This window comes from Amphiura filiformis, chromosome 14 (genome assembly GCF_039555335.1).
Source record: "Amphiura filiformis chromosome 14, Afil_fr2py, whole genome shotgun sequence".
NCBI lineage: Eukaryota > Metazoa > Echinodermata > Ophiuroidea > Amphilepidida > Amphiuridae > Amphiura > Amphiura filiformis.
In genome coordinates this window covers 6505098-6527304 of record NC_092641.1, presented here as the reverse complement: position 1 = coordinate 6527304, position 22207 = coordinate 6505098, and the positions used below count along the sequence as shown (strand labels likewise).

Sequence of the window (22207 nt, the reverse complement as noted above, 5' to 3'; positions counted from 1 at the left end):
GAATCGTGGGTTCGAGCCCCATGCTGGGCTGAACCTATCGGTCAATCAATACCAAATGTATCAGTGAATCGTGGGTTCGAGCCCCATGCTGGGCTGAACCTATCGGTCAATCAAAACAAAATGTATCAGTGAATCGTGGGTTCGAGCCCCATGCTGGGCTGAACCTATCGGTCAATCAATACCAAATGTATCAGTGAATCGTGGGTTCGAGCCCCATGCTGGGCTGAACCTATCGGTCAATCAATACCAAATGTATCAGTGAATCGTGGGTTCGAGCCCCATGCTGGGCTGAACCTATTTGTCAATCAATACCAAATGTATCAGTGAATCGTGGGTTCGAGCCCCATGCTGGGCTGAACCTATCGGTCAATCAATACCAAATGTATCAGTGAATCGTGGGTTCGAGCCCCATGCTGGGCTGAACCTATCGGTCAATCAATACCAAATGTATCAGTGAATCGTGGGTTCGAGCCCCATGCTGGGCTGAACCTATCGGTCAATCAATACCAAATGTATCAGTGAATCGTGGGTTCGAGCCCCAAGCCAAGACGTTGGGTTTCATCTACATTTTTTCGATTCTTTATTCTTGTTCCGTGTGCATGGAATGGTTTTTTTTCGGTGGATTTGTTTTTTGTTCCCCATAAAAGAAATCATCAGTAATCTATTATACACGAAGCAATGTAAGTAAAATAATGGGCCCAACTAGCCAAAATTGGAGAACCAATGTTTTACTTGCTAGTGACACTAAGAACACCCTCCTGAACCACATATCCAAAAAGGACAAAAAAGGCATTATTACCAAAATGGCCGCTAATGCAGGCTCAAATTTCACAATTGGGCGGATATGGATAAAAATCATCCAATCGTATTCCTCTCATTAATAGAATTCAGATATAGTATATTTTTACCTATCTCCGATTTACAGTTCTTGAGTTTAATGTCAAATGTTAAATTTTGGTCTCCACCACAGGCAGGTTAACATGGGTAAGAAAATCAAAAATGCTCCCATTTTGATCAAAGTGGTCTCAAATTGTTCCACTTGTCCACTTGGAACTACATTTAAAACAAAGAATAGTTTGTCGTATCTCAGATGTTTTGTTACAAGGCAAAAAAGTCAAAGCCAATGAACCATGTTAACCTTGACCTATTTTGTGATGTTAACAAGGTAACCTAACACCTGATATAATAGCAATCTATTCTTTGTTTTAAATGTAGTTCCAAGTGGAACAATTTTTATAGAGATTTTAATTTTTTGTATCCATTTAGACCAAAATATGACTTTTATTCCTATAACTCAAGAACTTTACATCGGAGATGTCAAACTATATAGTTTCTGAATCCTAATAATGAGACAATACAATACAATACAATACAATACAATTAGCGATCATTTTGAAAATATGCAAATTGCCATGTCCTTTTTTTTGCAACGTTTTTACAGAAAAAAGTGGACTTTGTCATTCGGATTGGCATGCATTTTGTCAAATTAATATAGATTTACCAATGTTAAAGACGAGAGGGCGCTAGGCCATTAAAAACACTGGTGTTAACATAATCTATTCTCTCCCGATTTTATTGACATAAGCAATCACCTCTATTGAAATAAGCTGATTGGTACTTCAGAGTTAACAATGAAGTCAGATTACAGTAACTTACTGAATCCCTTGCGTTTTCGTATCTGAACAAAAGACTTACGGAAACTGAAAAGATAAAAAGACCCTTGGTTTATCCCGATTCCATGCTCGCTCTCGCAGGTTTTCTCCGGGATCTCCGGTTTCCTCCTGTATTGCAAAAATCGGTGATTAGTTGTTTGGTTATCAAAAACTTCCTTCACCCAATGGAATTTGGGGAGCTGCACAGATAATTGGTGGATGTTACAATCTAAATGCGGATAGGTGTGCGCCGTTCGGCAGCAGCTGGCCTAGTTGATGCGATCTGATTGTGATGATTCACCATTGCAGCGAAATTACAGCGCTTTGATTCCTCTAAGATCTGGAGAAAGGCGCTTTATAAACCCAAAATTTATTTATTATTTATTATTATTTATACTAATGCTAATAGTGTATGTTGTAGTGATCATTATGAACATTTCAGGAAACACACCAAATCACAAATCAAGTTCCTATTCTTTTATGTGTTAAAAGGTACAGAAGAATTTGTCATTTTCTCATGTCATGTCTTCTCATGTTTAAAACATTATCGTGCATTCAAAATACCATTTTGCCAAACGTCAGTGATATATTCTACCCTAGAACCAGCATTTTTAGTAGTTAAGCGGCTCGATTTTTCGCAGGGGTGCATCGAACATGAGGTTAGACCGCAACTTGAATATGGAAGCGAAGCTTGGAACCCATACAACAACTCAGATATTCAGCGCTTCGTCTTACGATTTCCGTAGCACGTCCTCTGTCTCAGAAATGATCTAGAAACTTGGTTAGGAAAAATGTATGTTTTTAAATAATAGATGTATGTTTTTAAATAATAGATGAAATAATCCAGGATATGATCAGGGCCCTGACACTCAGTTCAGAAGTATGTTACTGCGTGGAAGCGGCCATTGACCCTGTAATCGCGTATCCAGGAACTACCGGCCGCGTATGCGCACTTGTATGCGCCCTATACGCGTTATTGATCGCGTTGGACATCGCGTTGGACTTGTGCTGGCGACGCGTTCATTAGCACCCCAGCACCCCATGGCAGCGCCCATACGTGTGTCAATTTGTGGTTCGCGGGATCTTTTTTTCAGGCTCTGTAGCGTGCAAATTTGGCTGGTGCGATTTTACAGTCTACCGTGTGATATGACATGCAATTTATCCATTTGCTATGGCAACGACCATGAACAATCGTCTTCTGAAACTATTAACCGAATGAGTCTAATTTACTAAGTATTTCTCATTCTATGCCTATTCAGGCTTGAATTTAAATTTCCATTAACAAATTTTCAACACAACTGAATGTATTTTCCTTCCATTAAGTTAAGTACAAAAACAAAATATTCCCTCCACCAAATTGAATTCCTAATTAAGCGCAATCGCGGCACTCATCACCTTTCATGTCTGTAAGATTATAGATTGAATACAATACCGCTTTTTTCGAAGACACTAATCGCACAGGTTTGAGTGAAACGTAGATTAACTCAGCATACACTTCTAGTGCCCGTTTCTATTCATCGTTATGTATTCTTCTCCCGTGCATTATTTTCGCGAACTACCCTTCACAGCCCAAATTATATAAACATGCACGCTAAACAATGCATTATCTAAAACCTGCACGCTAAACAATAGATTCTAGATAATACGTGCACGCTCAAATACTAGAAATACTACTTTCACATAACCATAAAGTAGAGTTAGGTGGCGCTTTAGACACAGAGATCACATAACTATATAATTGGTATATATATATTTTGCACTGTTTCTAACTTTAATCTCTACGACCATATGCTCTCACAGTGCTACGCAGTTACCCGACCTTAATTGTCTGTTCGATATATATACCAACAAAAAAGTACGAATATACATTCTGTGGTGTTAAAATGGTATAGTTACAAACGGTGTTCTATAATAGTGTACAATTACCGAATAAGGTGCAACTCGCTAGACTTGAGTCCAGTCCTCGTTTACGGAGTTTAGGATTAGGGTTTAGGGTTGGGATAGGGCAGTCTTGTAATAAGACTAGTAGAGTTGCACCCTTGCAAATATCATTGTCATAAATTATGATTAATGACCTCAAATAAATCAAACATCAAATGAGAATAATCGAGCTTCTATTAATTAAAAAGGGCCAAAAACAGGTGGATCATAATTATACAAGATGACACCATTGCAAAATATTCAGCATTTTACAAATGAAATACATGTAGGCCTATATCTAAAATAACATAGCCGGGCCCGGGAAACACACACTAGCGCATAATATCATGATCATGCTTTATAATACCATAGGCCTTCAAACACATGTGTTTGAAGGCCTATGATAATACTGAACAAATTGTTAAATCCCAATGTCGTGTGTTTTAATATAAGTAGTTCAAATTATAGAGCTATAAAGTCCAGTTGGTAGTACTAGTCTGACATCTAAATCGATCGTTTCCAACTGGTTCAGTGCTCTCTGTGTTCGAAACCACGATATTAAATGATCACAACATAAAGTCAAGTCAATTAAACCACATGTGCGTGAATAAGTTACCTAAGTATGACGTATATGGCAAGCCAAGGGGGCCAAAAGCGTGGAACAGCTACGCGTAGCTTCTTTCTCGTTACGAGCAGCTGTTTGACCAATCAAAATAGTCAAATTTAATCACGTGGTTGGGTCGTTAGCTGCGCGTAGTATAGTTATAGGTATCCTCTTTCACAATTATTATCTTGTAATTAATTTACGGAATTAGCATAGATAACGAACGGGTAAAGGAGGCCAAATCACAGCACGTGTCAAGAGAACATGTTGTTAATGCCTGGCTAAAATGACACAAAGCATATTTATTTAGTGTTTCCAAGTTTACACCGTGTTTAATAGCAAGTAACTTTATACTCGGGCTGTATTAGCGGTGCAGGGGATATGAAGGTCAAACAACAACAACTACTGATGTAAAGCGCTGTGTAAAGATATTGCAGGGAAAGCGATATCACATGCCACTGTGTAAATATGGAGAGAGTAAAATGGGTCATCAATTTTTTCGGAACGGGGGGGGGTCCTAAATTTACAAAAAGTCGGCGTCAATAAATTGCGGCCCTCACTATTTCGGCATCAAAATATTATGACCCCCGACACCCACCACCGATACACCGTACCCCCTAGACAGGCTAAAATTGTATTGAAATCAGTCTTTTTGAATACAATAAACACACTATCTGTAGTCATCTTGTGACTCCCTACATTTTGTCATCATCAATTTATGACCCCCTCCCCTTATTTTTCTTTCCAAAAAGTATGACCCCCTATATTTGGGATCCCTTCCGAAGAAAATGATAGCCCCTAAATATAGAACAATCATCATTCTGTTCAGATATTACTTTAATAGCACCTATACCATTTTTTGCTGATATACTACAGATATTTTCATTTACAAAAATTAACAACGTAATATTTGTGAGAGAGGATGTTTACATCAGCTCCACGTGTTTAAAACCGCGAATCTGATTGGTTAATAAGCTGCACGTAACGAGAAAGAAGCTGCGCGTAGCTAGTCCCACGTTCTGAGCCGCTTAGCTTGCCATAGACGTATGGCGCAATCGATACCATTGATTACAGGGATTGATTTTCTTTACCAGTTAAATGCTACGTAGCTGGTCAATGTCCTGACGGTGTTTTTAAAATGTAAGATATTTTCCCTAATATTAAAACTAATATAATGAATGCAGCAATTAATATTGCCTATTGTTTTAATAGGCCTACACTCAAAGTGTATGACGGATAATGTACTCGTGCAAATGCATTCGTCAAGATAATTGCACTTGCCATGGAGTTATTGCATTTAGCTTTCGAGCCTATCGGCTCTCAAGCTAAATGCAATAACTCCACGGCGCGTGCGATTATCTTGACGAATGCATTGCACTCAGTTCATTATCCTTATCATAATGTGAAATTTCCATAGAATTACGATCCAGGTCTTTATGCCTATTAGTTCATATGTTTTGATAATCAATGGTGCAATGCAGAATTACAGCGTACGTCTAGTGTAGGACAATACTCAAAACTTGCTTTGCACGTATCGCTTTGAAATCAACCCAGCTACATCACTACTTCTACAGCGAGTAGCAACAATGATCAGTATATCGTTACATTGTCATATTTTAGACAGATTGAATGTCACTGTTTCTACCATTAGGTATAAAACAAATACCACATCTCGGTGATATTTTTCGCCAATTTGCTCATTTTCAAGTTTTGATTGGTCTGTTGAGTTATTAAAAAATCGTTTTGGAACTTTTTAGGTCGTGTCCGCATCAAATTGCTATATTTCTAATTAGGCTAATTGTTTATTACATAAACATAATTTTGTTTGTTTGATATCGATAAAAATAATGCAGTCAGATGGTATTTGTATTTCATTTCAGCTTACCATGTGGTCGTTTCTGTGGTGCATGAATCAGCTACTTCGTGTGGCATTATTTCTTTTAAGCATACAAGGTATTAATAAAATAGTTGAAGCAAGATTTCATGTAAAATAATACAGTCCATGAATGTATTGGAATAAAATTCGTTAACAGAGGACGTAGTAAAAAATTCCGAAGGCGGCACAGTATTATATGCTTCCTCAAGTTTTGACACCATTTAATAACTTAATATCATCAGACGAATATTACCCAACGCTATAATCAATTTAACATTAAAGAAGTTAAAGAAGTAATATATAGTAATATTATGCTTCCTCATGAACAGTATCAATTGGTATAGCGCCGGATCCAATTGAACACGTGTTAAGTCGTGGCATCCAACACTGCTCCCGATCGCAGAAGTCTGAAATTTAAATATTATCATTGTACTTGTTTGAAGTGTGACCGCGATCAATAAGCTTAAACAATGAATTCATTCGGCTCGTTGAAACAGTTTGTTTTTATCAAAAAACGTAAGCGCAATATAGGTTTTAAACTTCAACTTAATTATTTTTATTTGTCAGTGCTGATATCAATAGTATCTTGTCAGTTGTGTGTGTTAGAGGAAAGACCGGATCCGTCACGAGGGGGTGCATTGCGATGGTCGATGCCGTATAAAAAGAGATGTCATTGCCAACGGGTGGTAGCCCCTCGGAAACTTACCCAAGCATGCCCTGTCTATGATGACGGTAGCGGTGAGATGAAACTATGGTTTGTGGATGATCCTACACCACTAACCAACCGTATGAATTGGAACAAAGAGGCACTTGACAGCCTATTTGAGCGACAGGAATACTGTGGTAAGTGCAATTTTAATATGTGTACTGGTGGAATCGGTACCTCAGTCAGGGTTACGCGTCAGGAGGTCGAAGAGTCGACGTGGCATCCCTATATCTTCGTGTCAAAAATTGCCGTGATAGTACAGCGAATCCTCTCGTTTTTCAACAGCTACGCATGGCGATTTTGTTCGAGATAGGCCGAGCGACTCAGGCTAAGCATACCATTTACACCATATGACTATCATATGAGATACCACAGTTTCTCACATCTAAATCTTATATAATAATGAGTGTCCTTGCAATCCTTGTGACCACGGTGGGGCTTGTAAAATAAAATGTTGTTAAAGTGAATTTGCGCATGCCCAGCCTGATCGATTCTTTGTGAACAGCTTCGGCGACATGAGAAGGAAGAGGTGGAATTGAACTGAAGGCTATCGAGTGTATCCATCACCAAGCGATTTTGTCGCATCTGCGTCACCGTGAGATGAAAGAAGCTGACGTTGATAACAATCAGTCAGGCGTGACCTGTGTCGGCTTGCTTTGGAAGACTCCAGAAAACGTATCCTTTGAAATTGTCCTGATACATATCTTTCTGAATCTGAAGCCCATACTTTAGCCCATTTATTTTGACATCTCTTTCTCTCGCGTTTAGCCGCACAAGTTGTGTCCATATACCACGGTGTGGTCGTAGAGCTACACATCTGGTTTGAAGCGGTGCATGATGGTCAAGGATTGTACTTAAAACGTCCTCAAATTTACATTGCGGATCGAAAATTGTCCTGCCTACACTAGCTACGGCCATAATCCTATATTTTTTTCTTATCCTTTCATTGATGTTCTGTTCTTTTTTAGCAACCAACCATGACGGCCCTGAACATGTGGCGATCGCCATCACAACGCCACAAACTCTCTAACCTGGAAATATGTTGAATTGCTTTTCAGACAAAGAAGCACCAGTGATTGCTTCATGTCCTGCAGACCAAGAAATAGAGACATACTCAGGTAAAGCCACTGCCATGTTTGCATACGATAATCCTACTGCTATAGATAATTCTGGTGAGGTGAGCGTTGAGTGTTATCCAACATCTCAATCAGAGTTTTTAATAGGAAAAACAACGGTTACGTGTGTAGCACGAGACAACAGCAATAATAGTAAGACATGCAACTTTCAAGTCCTCGTTAAAGGTAAGTCCAATTTTATATACGCCATATTTTCCATCACAACCAGTCCACATAACATGATAGATCTATTTATGTCCTCCAAAGCCACATCGAAGCAGGCGGCATAGGACACGCAATACGTGACGTTCGAGGCTGGCGAAAATACAAGGCTGACAGCCCCATTCACAATACACGGTTAGCAGTTATAAATTGAAAAACAACATACTTATAGTGCGGTACATTGTCGTACCCCAACGGTTTTAGAGTAAGATAATTTTGCTTTGACACCACATAACAAATTTAGAATTGTTTGTGAAGATTTCATGATTATGTGTTAATCCAATGGTGACGTCAAAAATGGCGATATCGCTTCCACCACCGCCTGATCGAAACATGTCACATAGATTAGCGCCGCGATCGGTGCTTGCAAAAGCCACACCACCAAAAACCAACCTATCCGCAGACAGTCTATCCCATTACCTGAAATATACAGACACATACCAGCATACCTCTGACCCGCCCATAATTATAAACAAGCTCACCCCCACACATATACACCCCTAAATACACACGTCACCCCACACACCCCAACCCACCCCCACTCACACCACACACATTATATTATACAAACAAAATGAACTGCACTATTATTATAGGCAGGTCCATCTCAGGAAAAACCTACTGCTTTTTCCTACCAAACCCATACATGTCATGCGTGTTACCTTTGATGAAAGAAGTAAAATGAGCCTAGTAGCCACCACAATTTTTTCTTAAATCCAAGATAGCGGCCATAATCCCAACAATCCAATAAAATCCCTAAAAACTCTACAGTATTTGAATGTTATGGAACTATTATTTGCTTTTACCTTCAACTTACTGTATATAGATATCGGTTAACATAATGCGCACAACAAAAAAATAGGCAATTCACTAAATGGACTCACCGTTGACCCGATATGTCCCAAATCAATATGACTAGATGTTAAAAATATGATGAACGGACACAACGAGTCCATGTGTCATTCTGGTCATACGGGGTACAAAAGAAATACCCCCTCCCCCCCAAAAAAAATACACAACATTTCTTTGTATAACTTGACATACATTTCGTTGATTTTTTGGCCAAAAATAATCACATTTTCCAAAATTGATGCTTTCAGAGAAAGTTGCGCTTTCAACATCCTATACATGCAATGTACACAAACATTCCCGATATCAATGTTTTGATTGGTTTTAATGGTGTTTTTGTTTTCTTTATTTTTTATGAATATAATAACCCAGTCGCCCATACAATCATCTTGCAGTATAAAACAATGATTCGATGACTTTGCAAAATGTATGGGAAATTTCCAACCATTCCAAATTAAATTGCGACCATATCCAATTGTTTTTCTAATCGTAGACGCAGAAGCACCAGAGATTGCTCCATGTCCTGCAGACCAAGAAATAGAAACAAACCAAGGCAAAGCCACTGCCATGTTTGTATACGATAATCCTACTGCAACAGATAATTCTGGTGCGGTGAGCGTTGAGTGTCATCCAATATCTCAATCAGAGTTTATAATGGGGAAAACAACGGTTACGTGTGTAGCACGAGACAACAGCGGGAATAACAAGACATGCGACTTTCAAGTCCTCGTTAAAGGTAAGTCCAATTTTATTTATAATTCATTATTCATCATGTTCATCGCAACCAGTACAACATAACATGATATAGATATATTTATTTCCCTTAAACTAAGAATATCGGCACACTTAACGCACCCATACGATTGAAGAATATTATTGAAACATGTCGCAAATATTAGCTCCACGATCCGCACAGTGCTTGCAAAATACATCACAAAGCATGCTATCCACAAGCAGTCAATCCCATTACCTGAAACATTTCTAACCTATAAACATGTTGAATTGCTTTTCAGACATAGAAGCACCAGTGATTACTTTGTGTCCTGCAGACCACGAAATAGAAACGAACCCAGGCAAAGCCACTGCCATGTTTGTATACGATAATCCTATTGCTACAGATAATTCTGGTGAGGTGAGCGTTGAGTGTTATCCACTATCTCAATCAAAGTTTATAATAGGACAAACAACGGTTACGTGTGTAGCACGAGACAACAGCGAGAATAACCAGACATGCGACTTTCATGTCCTCGTTAAAGGTAAGTCCAATTTTATTATATGTGACCCGTTCCGACAAAACGATGAACGAGTCGCATTTTTGACATTTCATGGTTTGAATGAAAAAATAAGCACGGGACAATAAGCTTTAAAATGATACCAAAATTATATTAACACCATCAATACTTTTCAAGATATAGATAATTTTGTAAATGATACCTTGATATTTTTCCTAAATTGATATTCCGAGTAATGCGCTAATTAGTTCCCTGCTTTACACAGGATTGAATAGGGATTATCATAGTTCAACTGTCAATTATTGAATTAATAACCTTCTGTTCAATAAGCACTTTCAAGGATTTGAAAGTCCACTTAGTCCCAAGGTCAAATACCATGAAATTAAGAATTCCAAAAATTTGATTTTTTTGGGGGGGATGTCATCTTTAAAGGCCTATAACTCAAAAACAGCGACTTGTTCCGGGTTTTGTTGTAGCTGGTCACATATGCAAAGACAATATAAAACACGCACGCTCATATTAAAATTCATATTAGTATGATCCACAAATTGCCAATCCCATTACCTCAAGCATTTAAATTCTAACCTTAAAACATATTTAACTGCTTTTCAGACATAGACGTTTTTAGCGTTTCAATCTGATATAGTTTGCTAAAGAAAGATTTTTCCCACTATTGAGCACATCGTGTGGGTCTATATCATGGGATAGGCCTATTATATTTTTGTCAGAATTTCCATTTTGATTTCACTTTTTTCACTTGCGACTGCCAAAATATCCAACTCAGTACTATAACCAGCAGAAATAATCGATATTTCTATTGTGGCTTGCACAATCATCCATCCATGGGTACATTCGCGAGTTGATTTTGACAAAATTGGTAGTCGGAATTGAAAAATGCTGCAATCAAAACCGAAATTCTGACAAACTTTGATATATTCCTTATGATGTGCTTTAGAAAGTTGGGAAATATCCTTTATTAGCGAATAATGTTACTTTAGAAAGCAAACACGTTGACCCGCAAGTTGAAGCCTGTGAAAATCGAAAATCTTACACTAGAAGCCTAAATTTCATACCTAGGTTTGACACCAGGGTTTGAAAAAATATATACTGTACCAAACATTATAGTTTTTTTTTCTGAAATGAAAAAAAATGAAAATGAAAATGAAATAAACTGACATTTACCGAAGAAATGAAAATTATTGCTTTTCATTTGACCGAGAAAATTAAGTGAAAAACTAAATGTTTTGTAATTCAACACCGAATGCGATCGTTCTCAGTGCCTAATTAAGTGACTGAGAGGGTCTTATATAACAATAGCCATCGACTGATAAGTATTCTTAGTGATATTATATTATACCAGCAAAATGAACTACATTGTTATTACCTTTAAGGATGACTTCAAGATGTATTTAATGAGACATTTTCATTCTAAATTAAATTGCGACCATATTCTTCTTATCGTAGATGAAGAAGCACCTGTGATTACTTCATGTCATGCAGATCAAGAAATAGAGACAGACCCAGGCAAAGTCACTGCCATGTTTGTATACAATATACCTACTCAGTTAGCAGCCTGCACAACCGATTCTTTAGAAATGCTTAGTCGCGCTGAAAGTCGATCGATACATGTTAAAATCAGCACAATTCACAGATACACCTTTTTGCTATGAAATTAATTTTCTCGGTCAAATATAAAGCAATATTTTTTTTTCTTCAGTAATGTCAGTTAAAAACTTGGTGCTTGGATATACATTTTTTTACAAATCCTGGTGTTAAAATTAAGCATCAAATTGTGTCTTTTAGTGTGATATTTTTGATTTTTATAGGCCTTCAGTTCGCACGCGAGCTTTTTACGGAATTCATTTTTAGCGTCTCAAACTAATATAGTTTGCTAAAGAAAGATATTTCCCACCTCTGTAAAGCACATCGTGTGGGTCTATATATTATAGTTTTGTTAGAATTTCCGTTTTTATTTTACCCTTTTTCCCTTTATACTCCGAAAATGTCTAACTCATTACTTTCATCTCGAGAGCAACCAACAGAAATAGTCGATATTTCCTTTGTTGTTTATCCAGGTCAGTTTTCCATTGAAAGCAAATTGCCCGACCAGCGATTTGGTAGCCCAAATCCCCAATTGAGTGTTCTGGTTAAACATGATCAGTAGGAGCGCTATAGGCCTGGGAATTTCTTTGCTATATTGAAGTTCTAGCAACACTGTAGCCATGCCGGTATTCCTATTAAACCCAGGGATATCGATCCACAATGCTAGTATTAGCCTTAGATTTCACTCGTTGATTTTCAAAAATGGTCAGCCGGCAGTTAAAATAGTGAAATGAAAACGCAAATTCTGACAAAACTATGATATATCGCTCACGGTGATGTGCGTTAGAAAGTTGGGAAAAATCCTTCATTAGCGAACTATCTTACTTTGAAAAGCTAAAAGGTTGATCCAAAAAAAGGCTCGCGGACAGAGTTTAATCCTATCAAAATCGAAAATCTTACACTAAATGACTAAATTTCACGCCTAAGTTTAACACTAGAATTTGAAAAAAATACAGTATCAAGCACTACAATTTTTCCTGACATTTACTGAAAAAATAAAAATGATTGCTTTTCATTTGGCCGAGAAAATTAATTTTACATCGAAAAGGTGTAACTAAAAATTTAGCTCATTTCAACACCAAATTCGATCGTTTGTATTGCCTCATTAAATGACTGAGTGAGCCTTGCCAAACAAAAGAATCGGTTGTGCAGGCTGCTAACTGTACTGCTACAGATAATTCTGGTGAGGTGAGCGTTGAGTGTGATCCACTATCTCAATCAGAGTTTGTAATAGGGCAAACAACGGTTACGTGTGTAGCACGAGACAACGGCGAGAATAACAAGACATGCGACTTTCAAGTCCTCGTTAAAGGTAAGTCCATTATTTCCATCACATCCAGTCTACATCATAGCATGATATGTACACCAGGCACAACAAGAAACTCGTCAGTTAGAGTCATCTTTGCTGTTCAACGACCTGACAATTTTAGATTATTCTGGAATATAAATTTTGTGCCTGTTACATTGTGTGCTTTATTGATCATGGCCCGTGGTGCTTGTGTGCAATACAACGATGCGTTCCCATTGGAAATCGTTAAAATTTGATTTTGGGGTTTGCGGATTTGGAGGCGCATATTTTGGTCAATTCTTCACGAACAGGGTTTCAAATGAGGAAGCAAAGTCCAATGAGCAAATCTATATTTCAGAATAATCCAAAATTATCAGGTTGTTGAACAGTAAGGATGACTATAAATGACGAGAAAGAAAAAAGCAAGGTACACCAACTTGACATGGGGGAACAAGTAAAATACAGACTAGACAGTACGTAGTGGGGGACAAAGTAGGCGTCAGAAGAAAAAGTGCACGAGAACAAGTGATGAAAATCACCGTGCACACAAGCAGACATGAAAAACCAAACAGCCAATGTAGGCCTAAAAACAGACAAAGTTCGATTGAAAATTCCAGAACCCACGGAAGTGTCAGTAAAACAGTACAAAAGTACACTGGAGTGATGAAAATCACTGTGCACATAGTAGACAAACAAAACCTAAGAGACAAAAAATCAACCGACGTTTCGAGCAGATAAACTCAGGGACAGACAACAAAATATTAAATTAAACAACAAAAACTACATGCTGTAGTTTAAAAACAAATACAAGACAAAAACTGAAGGCAAGTTAAAAGGTAGGAAACAAGACAAGCCCAGAGCAACTATAGGCCATCTGGCCATGTCTTTACTGTAAGAAAGCATGTTCACTACTGAGTGCTGAGAAGCAATATGCAAATAGACAACACCAGAGGACAATAGGTATTGTCCTTATTGACAGGATGTAAATGTCAAAAGGGGTCGCAATCAATAGAAGAGAAATAGATTGAAAAGAGGATAAGTGGACTAAATAGGAAAAAAGTGTCACTCAAACATATAATAAGAAACCGCATCATCAGTTCCTCCCCTGAGGCGCTTCAGAAGAGAAAAGGTGAAGCGGATTCAACATGTTTAAGACAAGACAGATTTGGGGATATAGACGAGAGACAAACAAGGGGAGTCCTAGGTCCGGAACCATGACGGCTGCAGGGGATCACCAGCAAAATCAGAAAAAGTAGGTAATGGACGAAGACACAAAACACATCAAGGATCAATAAATGATACAAGAAGATACCTTGAATATATGGACAACTGGAAAGAAAAAAGCAACTTGACGTGGGGGAACAAGTAAAATACAGACTAGACAGTACGTAGTGGGGGACAAAATAGGCATTAGAAGAAAAAGTGCACTAGAACAAGTGATGAAAATTACCGTACATCCAAGCAGACATGAAAAAACAAAATAGCTGACGAGTTTCCTTCTGTGCCTGGTGTACATGTAGTGTATTTCCTTCATTTAAATCCAAAAACATCTGCCCACATCCCTACTTACACCAGGAGTCTTGTGGGGTCTAGCATTATTTGTGTATACAATAGGTCAGTGTTCTTTCTGGGGTATATTTTTTATCACACTATTCTTGTGGTGTACAAAAAACGTAACACAAATAGATTGTGGGGAACCCTCTATGAGGTACCCATAAAATAGCATTTCTGCTCGTTTCAAGCCATATGGGCTCATACTTTCTCTTCGTGCCATGATTCATACCCCACAAGGTATTGCTGTAACTTACACAGTACCACACACACCCCACGCACAAATTATAAAAACGCAAAGCACTACAATATTATAAAAATGTGTTGCAGAAACGCTCTTTACGGTGATAAAAATCATAATTTTGATTTAAAAAAAATAATTTGGAAATGATCTGCAAAACAAGAATATTTCAACATGTTCTTTCATTGTTATGACCAGTTCATACCGCTTCCAATATTATTGACCATGTATATCTTTTATCATATGATGCCAGATACTAGTACCCAAACAAATCCTATCTTTCAATCTGTAATTCACAGAAACATATTGTTCAACTGGATGGGATATCATTGTATATCCACAAATCGATCCTCTCAGCTGGGTTATGGTCTCACCTGACAAGTACATCCATTGTAATGGTGTCGTTACTGAGTGGCGGCTATTGGCGAAAGCGGCTGGTATTCTCAAAGGTATTATAGGCTACCTTATATCCATCATGCAGTTATTGTTAACTACATGTATGCACACAACACAGGGCACTCACAATAGGCAATTGACCCCTACTGGTAGCGCTGTGTTGTAAATATAGGAGATGAACTAGTTAGCGTCATATATCAAAAAGTATAAAAGGTATGATTTTAGTACTTGCTCTCTCTCTCTATGTTTCAATTACTTATTCTTTTCAAAATATCTAAATTTTCAACCCGGTACAAGCTTTAATAACGGGGGACCATACATTTGTATGAGAAAGAAATCCTATCATCTGTCCAAACTCCCGTGTTATTCCAATGCACATTTTGCTTCACCGGGCAGCCCTGGCTTGGTCGTATTTGGAAGATTGATGCCACGAAACCGTATTAGGTACAAATTCAGTACTTTCTGTGAATCAAGTATGGTTTATTCTCTACATGTCAATCTTTAAATCATTAGCAAAGTCCTTATAATAACGGGGGACCGCCTTGATGAGTAAATGACAGCAAACCAGTGAAATACCCCCAAACTCGGTCATTGGAGCTCCGTCCGTACATGTCAATAGCGACACATTAGGAAAATAATTTGGAGAACACCTTCTGTTAATAAAATACTATGCTGAGCCACCAGCATGGGTGGCTCACGCTCCAGTAATTTCAGATGATTGGGCTCAGTAATACATCAAAGAATGTCTTCCAATTCATGAAAACCAATAGATTATCAGCTTATCGGATTAAAAGCTTAGAGGGAAGGTCTTGCTGCTCAACGAGTGTTTGTAATTATCAGAAGGTTTTCTCCAAATTCATTCTCTAATGATTATCGATTGGATTAGTCGACCGTAGCGGACAATTCGATCGCTCATTTGATTAATATTATCACGTGGTAATAAATTTGCATTGGACAATAGATTACTATAATGGTTTAGTAAGCGGGTTTATGGCTGGAAAGGTCGCGGCGAATTTGCCGTGGACATAACTGCACTATGCATCCAAATGAAAGATTATTATGAATGTATAATAAGACCTTGCTATCTATTTGGGAAAAATGAGACCATTATATTGAAACTAATTCATTTTAGCAGAGCGTTCACATTGATGATAGTCCTTTTATTTTAAGATAATCCTGTTTATTTATTTATTTATTTATTTATTTATTTATTTATTTATTTATTTATTTATTAAAAAAATAAAGAAGGAAAATATTGACATGTTTGGTAAAAAATGGTAACAAATGACATAAAGGTCATTTTTCAACCTAAATATTTCAACACACATCACTTTACAGAAACAGCAAATTAAAAGAACATAGTGTGTATATCAAGCAACGCTAGTAGAACCTTTCACCGAAATGGTTCATCGAAATGAAACCCATAAAATCACTAATATGCCCATTGCCTCTATACTGTAGTAAAATGAAAATATTTGCAATATTTTCTTCTTGAAATACAGTAGACAAAACAATAAATTCTCGTTTTTGCATATTATAGTAATCATATGGAGGCATGATTCCGGCGATTCTTTTCAAGTGATTGGTATCAATACTATCAGCATCTCGACTGATCGGATAAACCAGATCTTAACTTACTCAGTCTCTGAGAGTGAAGGTATCCAAGTACAAGCAGGAGATATGATTGGATGGGCCTCTCAGGATGGTATTCTAGCACGTGATCGCGAAGGTGATGCGCTCGTCCAATGGGGCTCTATTGTAGATGTTTCTTCTTTAGTAGTCAATGGATACTATCAAATAAATAGTGCTAGTGGTATCCGTGATTATGCTATCCATGCTACAGTGACACCAAATGAAGGTAAGATAATATATTAAATTAATAAATAATAGAGCTTGGTTCCAAAAGGCGCTAAATCCACTTTTGGAAAAAATTGAGTTATTGGTACCAATGTATAGTGTTATAGCATTAGTTTCATGGAATCAAACTATTTTTTCCAAAAGGAGCTCAATCCCATTACAGGGTGGGCCATAAATTTGACTTTTTTTCCAAAAGGCGCTAACTCCATTTCAGTTTTTTTTTCCAAAAGGCGCTAAATCCAACCGACCAATCACTGTGCTCTGTAGGCCGTTAAAGACTAAAATTGCATAGGACTATTCTCCAGTTGACAAGGCAACTATTGATCAAAATTTAAATCACAAAAGTTTAGAATTTCAACTTGTACACACACCCCTACACTCCTAGCAAGCACAGACGACAATTTGCGCGTAAAATGGAATGATTTGACAGAATTGTCGTTGTAAAATTTTTGAAAAAAAATTGCAAAATTTTCTCACATTTTCAAGCTTTTCGTGAATAAATATCATTACATTGTTGAAATAAAGTGCAGTTTGATTTATAAAAAAATATTTGTGTGTATTTTGTTTAATATTGCAAATTATTTTGAATATCATTGAATATTTTGTTTCCAAAAGGTGCTAAATCCACGTTATTGGATATTTTGTTTCCAAAAGGCGCTAAATCCACTTCAACCGGATTAATAAAAGAATACTTACAATTACACATTATAATCAAGATCTCAAAAACAGGTGTTTTTGTAGTTACTGACATGAGAACTAACATTTAAAACCAAAAAATAAATGAATAAATACTACAACTATGAAATTGTTCCACATATTATAATTATGACGTTTTGGGGGCTCAAGCAAACCGACATATGAGAGAGAGGGAGGGAGAGGGAGAGGGAGAGGAGAGAGAGAGAGAGAGAGAGAGAGAGAGAGAGAGAGAGAGAGAGAGAGAGAGAGAGAGAGAGAGAGAGAGAGAGAGAGAGAGAGAGAGAGAGAGAGGGAGAGGGAGAGGGAGAAGGGGAGAGACAGGGGAGAGAAAGGGAGAGACGGACATACATACATACAGACAGAGAGTTACAAACAGAGAGAAAGAGTTAGAGAGAGTAGGATTTGTCCAATTTTTTGAATAACTAAAAAAACCCTGGAACAAATGCACAGGGATATGCGGTACGATGGCTTTCACACACTTATAAAATAACATTTATTTGGGACTAGTCTAGTTATACACTGAGGATGCTGAGGTTATAGTCCCTTAACTTCCCAAAGCGCTATGCGTAACAACTGAATTAATTTTGAATGAAACGAGTAACCAAAAATAATTATTATTATATCATGATTACAGTGACTTTAGGCGTGTGATAGTTTTTACTATCACATGGCATGAAACGAAACCATGTGATATCATGATATAAAACAAATATTACATGCCAATATTCGTGTAATAGTAAAAATATATCATTTGGTCAAATTTTGACTGACCTATTTAACTCGGCTACGCCTCGTGAAATAGAAAAGTCAAAATTTGACCTCATGATATATTTTGTACTATCCCACTCATAGGCATGTAATATTTGTATATTATTTTATGACAAGCTTCTTGTGAGAGTGATTGGGAGCTATTTGGAAATTATTGTTACCAAGCCACTAATTTGAGCACATCCTGTGATACAGCTGAATATGAATGTCAAAACCAAAGTTGTCATTTGGCGAGTATCCATAGCCAAGGGGAGCAGAAGTTCATTGCAGGTAAAATAAGGATCAAAACATGAATAATATTGATGACGTAGATTCAAAATACAATATTAGGTCCTATTTATTATTATTGCTGTTTTTAATTTTAATTAACTAATTAATTAATTAATTAGTTAATTAATTATTTAATTAATTAATTAATTAATTAATTAATTTTTTTATTTATTTATTTATTTATTTAATTATTATTATTATTATTATTATTTTTTATTATTATTATTATTATTATTATTATTATTATTATTATTATTATTAATATTATTATTTTATTTATTATTATCATTATTATTTTTATTATTATTTTTATTATTATTATTTTATTATTATTATTATTATATTATTATTATTATTATTATTATTATTATTATTATTATTATTATTATTATTATTATTATTATTATTATTATTATTATTATTATTATTATTTTTATTATTATTATTATTATTATTATTATTATTATTTAATAGCTCTGTTTTAAATACATCGATCAATCTGCATGAAGATAGTCATCTTTTTAAAATTTATTTATTTATTCAGACTTGGACAAGATCGTCTATCCGTATTGGATAGGATTCAATGATACATTGAATGAGGGTAACTTTACATGGACTGACAATAGCGAGGTATGAACGACAGACAATCTCTTGCCCTTAGTTGTCAATATCACGTTATTTTGTTCTCTTGCATCCTCTCCCGTTCATTTCTCTGATGCCATCGCAACTTTCATCTCCATCATCTTTTGATCATACGTAATCCCGGCTCCCTCTATCATCTCACGTCTCTCCACACCAATCACATTTTATCCCTCTTTATTACCTTTATTACTTCCCCCTCCAACTACATACTTGTACTCTTCCATAACTGCTTTATACCTGTAAAAAGATAGCAAAACTGCAACTATCGTGCCAGTGTGTGCTAATTACGCTAGCCCTAATTGGTTTGAACACAATAATACCTTTTTGTGCTACATTGCGTTATTCGTGCAATAAAAGTGCATTGCATTTACGATAGATTTTTGATATTTTTAAAGGTTAACTACAACAATTGGGGTTCAAATGAGCCAGATAACGGAGCCGGTGCCGAGGATTGTGTGCGTGTTTCTTTGTCTGATAGTTGGCATGACGTCAGCTGCGATCAAATGCTGTCATTTGTCTGCAAAAAGGAAGCCCAAAAGACCAACAACACCAACACTTGATTTCCGATATAAGGAAAATGCTGTACGAAACTTCGTCACCAAGGCAGGAGTAAATTGTGTAAAAAAATGTAAAAATGTAAAAAAAACCCAAAAAAAACCAGCAATCAAATTTTAATTTGAGTCTTGGACACGGTTTGTTGTATTCTAAATGTCGTTTGGAAACATAATTAGTATTATATATCGCATTGATTTTAGCTGTTGAAATAAAACACCTGGCATGACATTTCTCCGATATTTCACGGCAGGGAAAAAGTTCTAATAAAAAAGAACCATTGACCGGCGATATCCGGTCAATAGTATACAAATATGGACTGCTATATATTCGGGACATGGTTAAAAATATAGGCCCGCGGTGATCTCAAAACCATGCAGGGCATAGTAATGGCTTTGATATCACCGCGGGACTATAATTTTAATCATGTCCCGAATATATATCAGTCCATATTTGTTTTATATACCCAATAAAAGAGATTATTGTCATATGATTGGTTAAAAGAATATGTTAGGCTAGGCCAGGCTGCTTGCCTTTACTTTAACTTCAAGCACGTTTTGTCAGAGAGTGACGACTAGGCCCTACGTAGACCAAGGCAAGGCCTATGATGTCGAATTATAATCTCTGTGTTGATTGTTTAGGGGCTGGGAGTTTGTTTTTTCTTACCAACTCTTTTCCTCCAGATGATCGCGTTAAATAATCCTCATTATTTGCGATATTATCATAATATCATGGGCAGGCTTTGAAGTTAGGCCTAAGCTAGGCCTAGTTATATCGAGTTTAAGCTTCCATTCGTGTTTTCACTTCACTACATAATATTTAATACAGCTTGTAGAGTATATTCTCCCGGATTATCAACATATTGGAAGTGTTCTTCTCTACTGATTTAGTCCTTTAGGCCACAATTTCCGACTCGATCGGTGTTGACGTGTTAACGGCTCCTAAACAAAATGAGTCTCTTCTACAATCGTGATGTCACACTTGGCCATGACACTTTGCGACCGTGGGTGTACAATTTCTACAAAAAACTGTAGACCAGCGATTCCCAGTCATGAACAGCCAATATCTGTATACTATTCAACGGCTCGAAAAGAATTTGTTTTGCATCGATATATGCGTTGTATAAAACAAATGGTATAAATAAATCACTCTGTTATATAATTTAGATATTGTTTGATTTGTTTTGTTTTCCTGGTGATTTATAACATTTAGTGGAAGAAAAAGATTTATAACATGAGTTATGGAAAACAAGTATGGAATGTGTTTATTCCTTTATTGGAAGAACAACAAAATACCATAGTGTAAAAGTACTTTATACACGGGGAGAGCAATATTATTATCATGGAGAAGTATTCTTTGTGAGTTTTGGGATCCCCAAAACACGATGATTTATGATTATTCCCTATTTGAAGAGAACACTCACTCGTGTAAAGTGACAAATTGTTGCATTCTGTAAAAATTAATTATCACATGTATTTTCTGTACAGATGTAAATAGAGCATTACTGTAGTGAATGTCATTCAGTAGTAATTTTTCTATGAGTTGGATGGAGGTATTTAGTCGGTAGCATTGAAACTTTTAGGTCCTCCCACTAGTGAAATGGACATTACACGTATATATATATTTGAACTTTCCAAAAAACAAGTCAAAACATTCTCCAATTAGCCCTATGTATGGGTCGGTCGGGTTACGCCAATAAAACAATTCTTTTACAGCTTTCCGGTTGTCCCTGGTAGGGAAGGGTTCTCTGCAGAAAAGGGCTGGTACGTAAGTGTTGCCTGTGTATAAGCCGCACATCCACCTCTTACTATAGCAATGGGTCATTGTTTATGATGTATGATGTGGATGGGTTGTTTTTTGCCACTTGGGTTGTTGGGTTCTTTTTGTAGTTGACTACACAAAATGGGTCTTTTTTTGGTTACTAGCACTATGACCAGGGCCCTGACACTCAGTTCAGAAGTATGTTACTGCGTGGAAGTGGCCGTTGACCCTGTAATCGCGTATCCAGGAACTACCGGCCGCGTAGGCACACTTGTATGCATAGACTTGTTTGTCTGGGCTTGTATGCGCCCTATACGCGTTATTGATCGCGTTGGACATCGCGTTGGACTTGTGCTGGCGACGCGTTCATTAGCACCCCAGCACCCCATTAGCACATACTGCAGTTA

General features: G+C 36.9%; 1 protein-coding gene and 1 long non-coding RNA gene across 2 annotated transcripts; both read left to right on the top strand.

The window, feature by feature from the left end:
* Positions 1 to 6060: 6060 nt before the first annotated feature.
* Positions 6061 to 17129, top strand: LOC140169149 (hyalin-like). The gene is made up of 9 exons (XM_072192407.1): positions 6061 to 6129; positions 6620 to 6895; positions 7817 to 8059; positions 9438 to 9680; positions 9958 to 10200; positions 11641 to 11790; positions 12917 to 13090; positions 15158 to 15307; positions 16795 to 17129. Exons 1-9 carry the CDS (start codon positions 6063 to 6065, stop codon positions 17127 to 17129), a joined length of 1881 nt encoding a protein of 626 aa, XP_072048508.1. The 5' UTR covers positions 6061 to 6062.
* Positions 17130 to 18752: 1623 nt separating this feature from the next.
* LOC140168906 (uncharacterized) lies at positions 18753 to 20091 on the top strand. The gene is made up of 3 exons (XR_011861278.1): positions 18753 to 18845; positions 19390 to 19475; positions 19883 to 20091. It is a non-coding gene; the product is annotated as an uncharacterized lncRNA (long non-coding RNA).
* The last annotated feature ends 2116 nt before the right edge of the window (positions 20092 to 22207 follow it).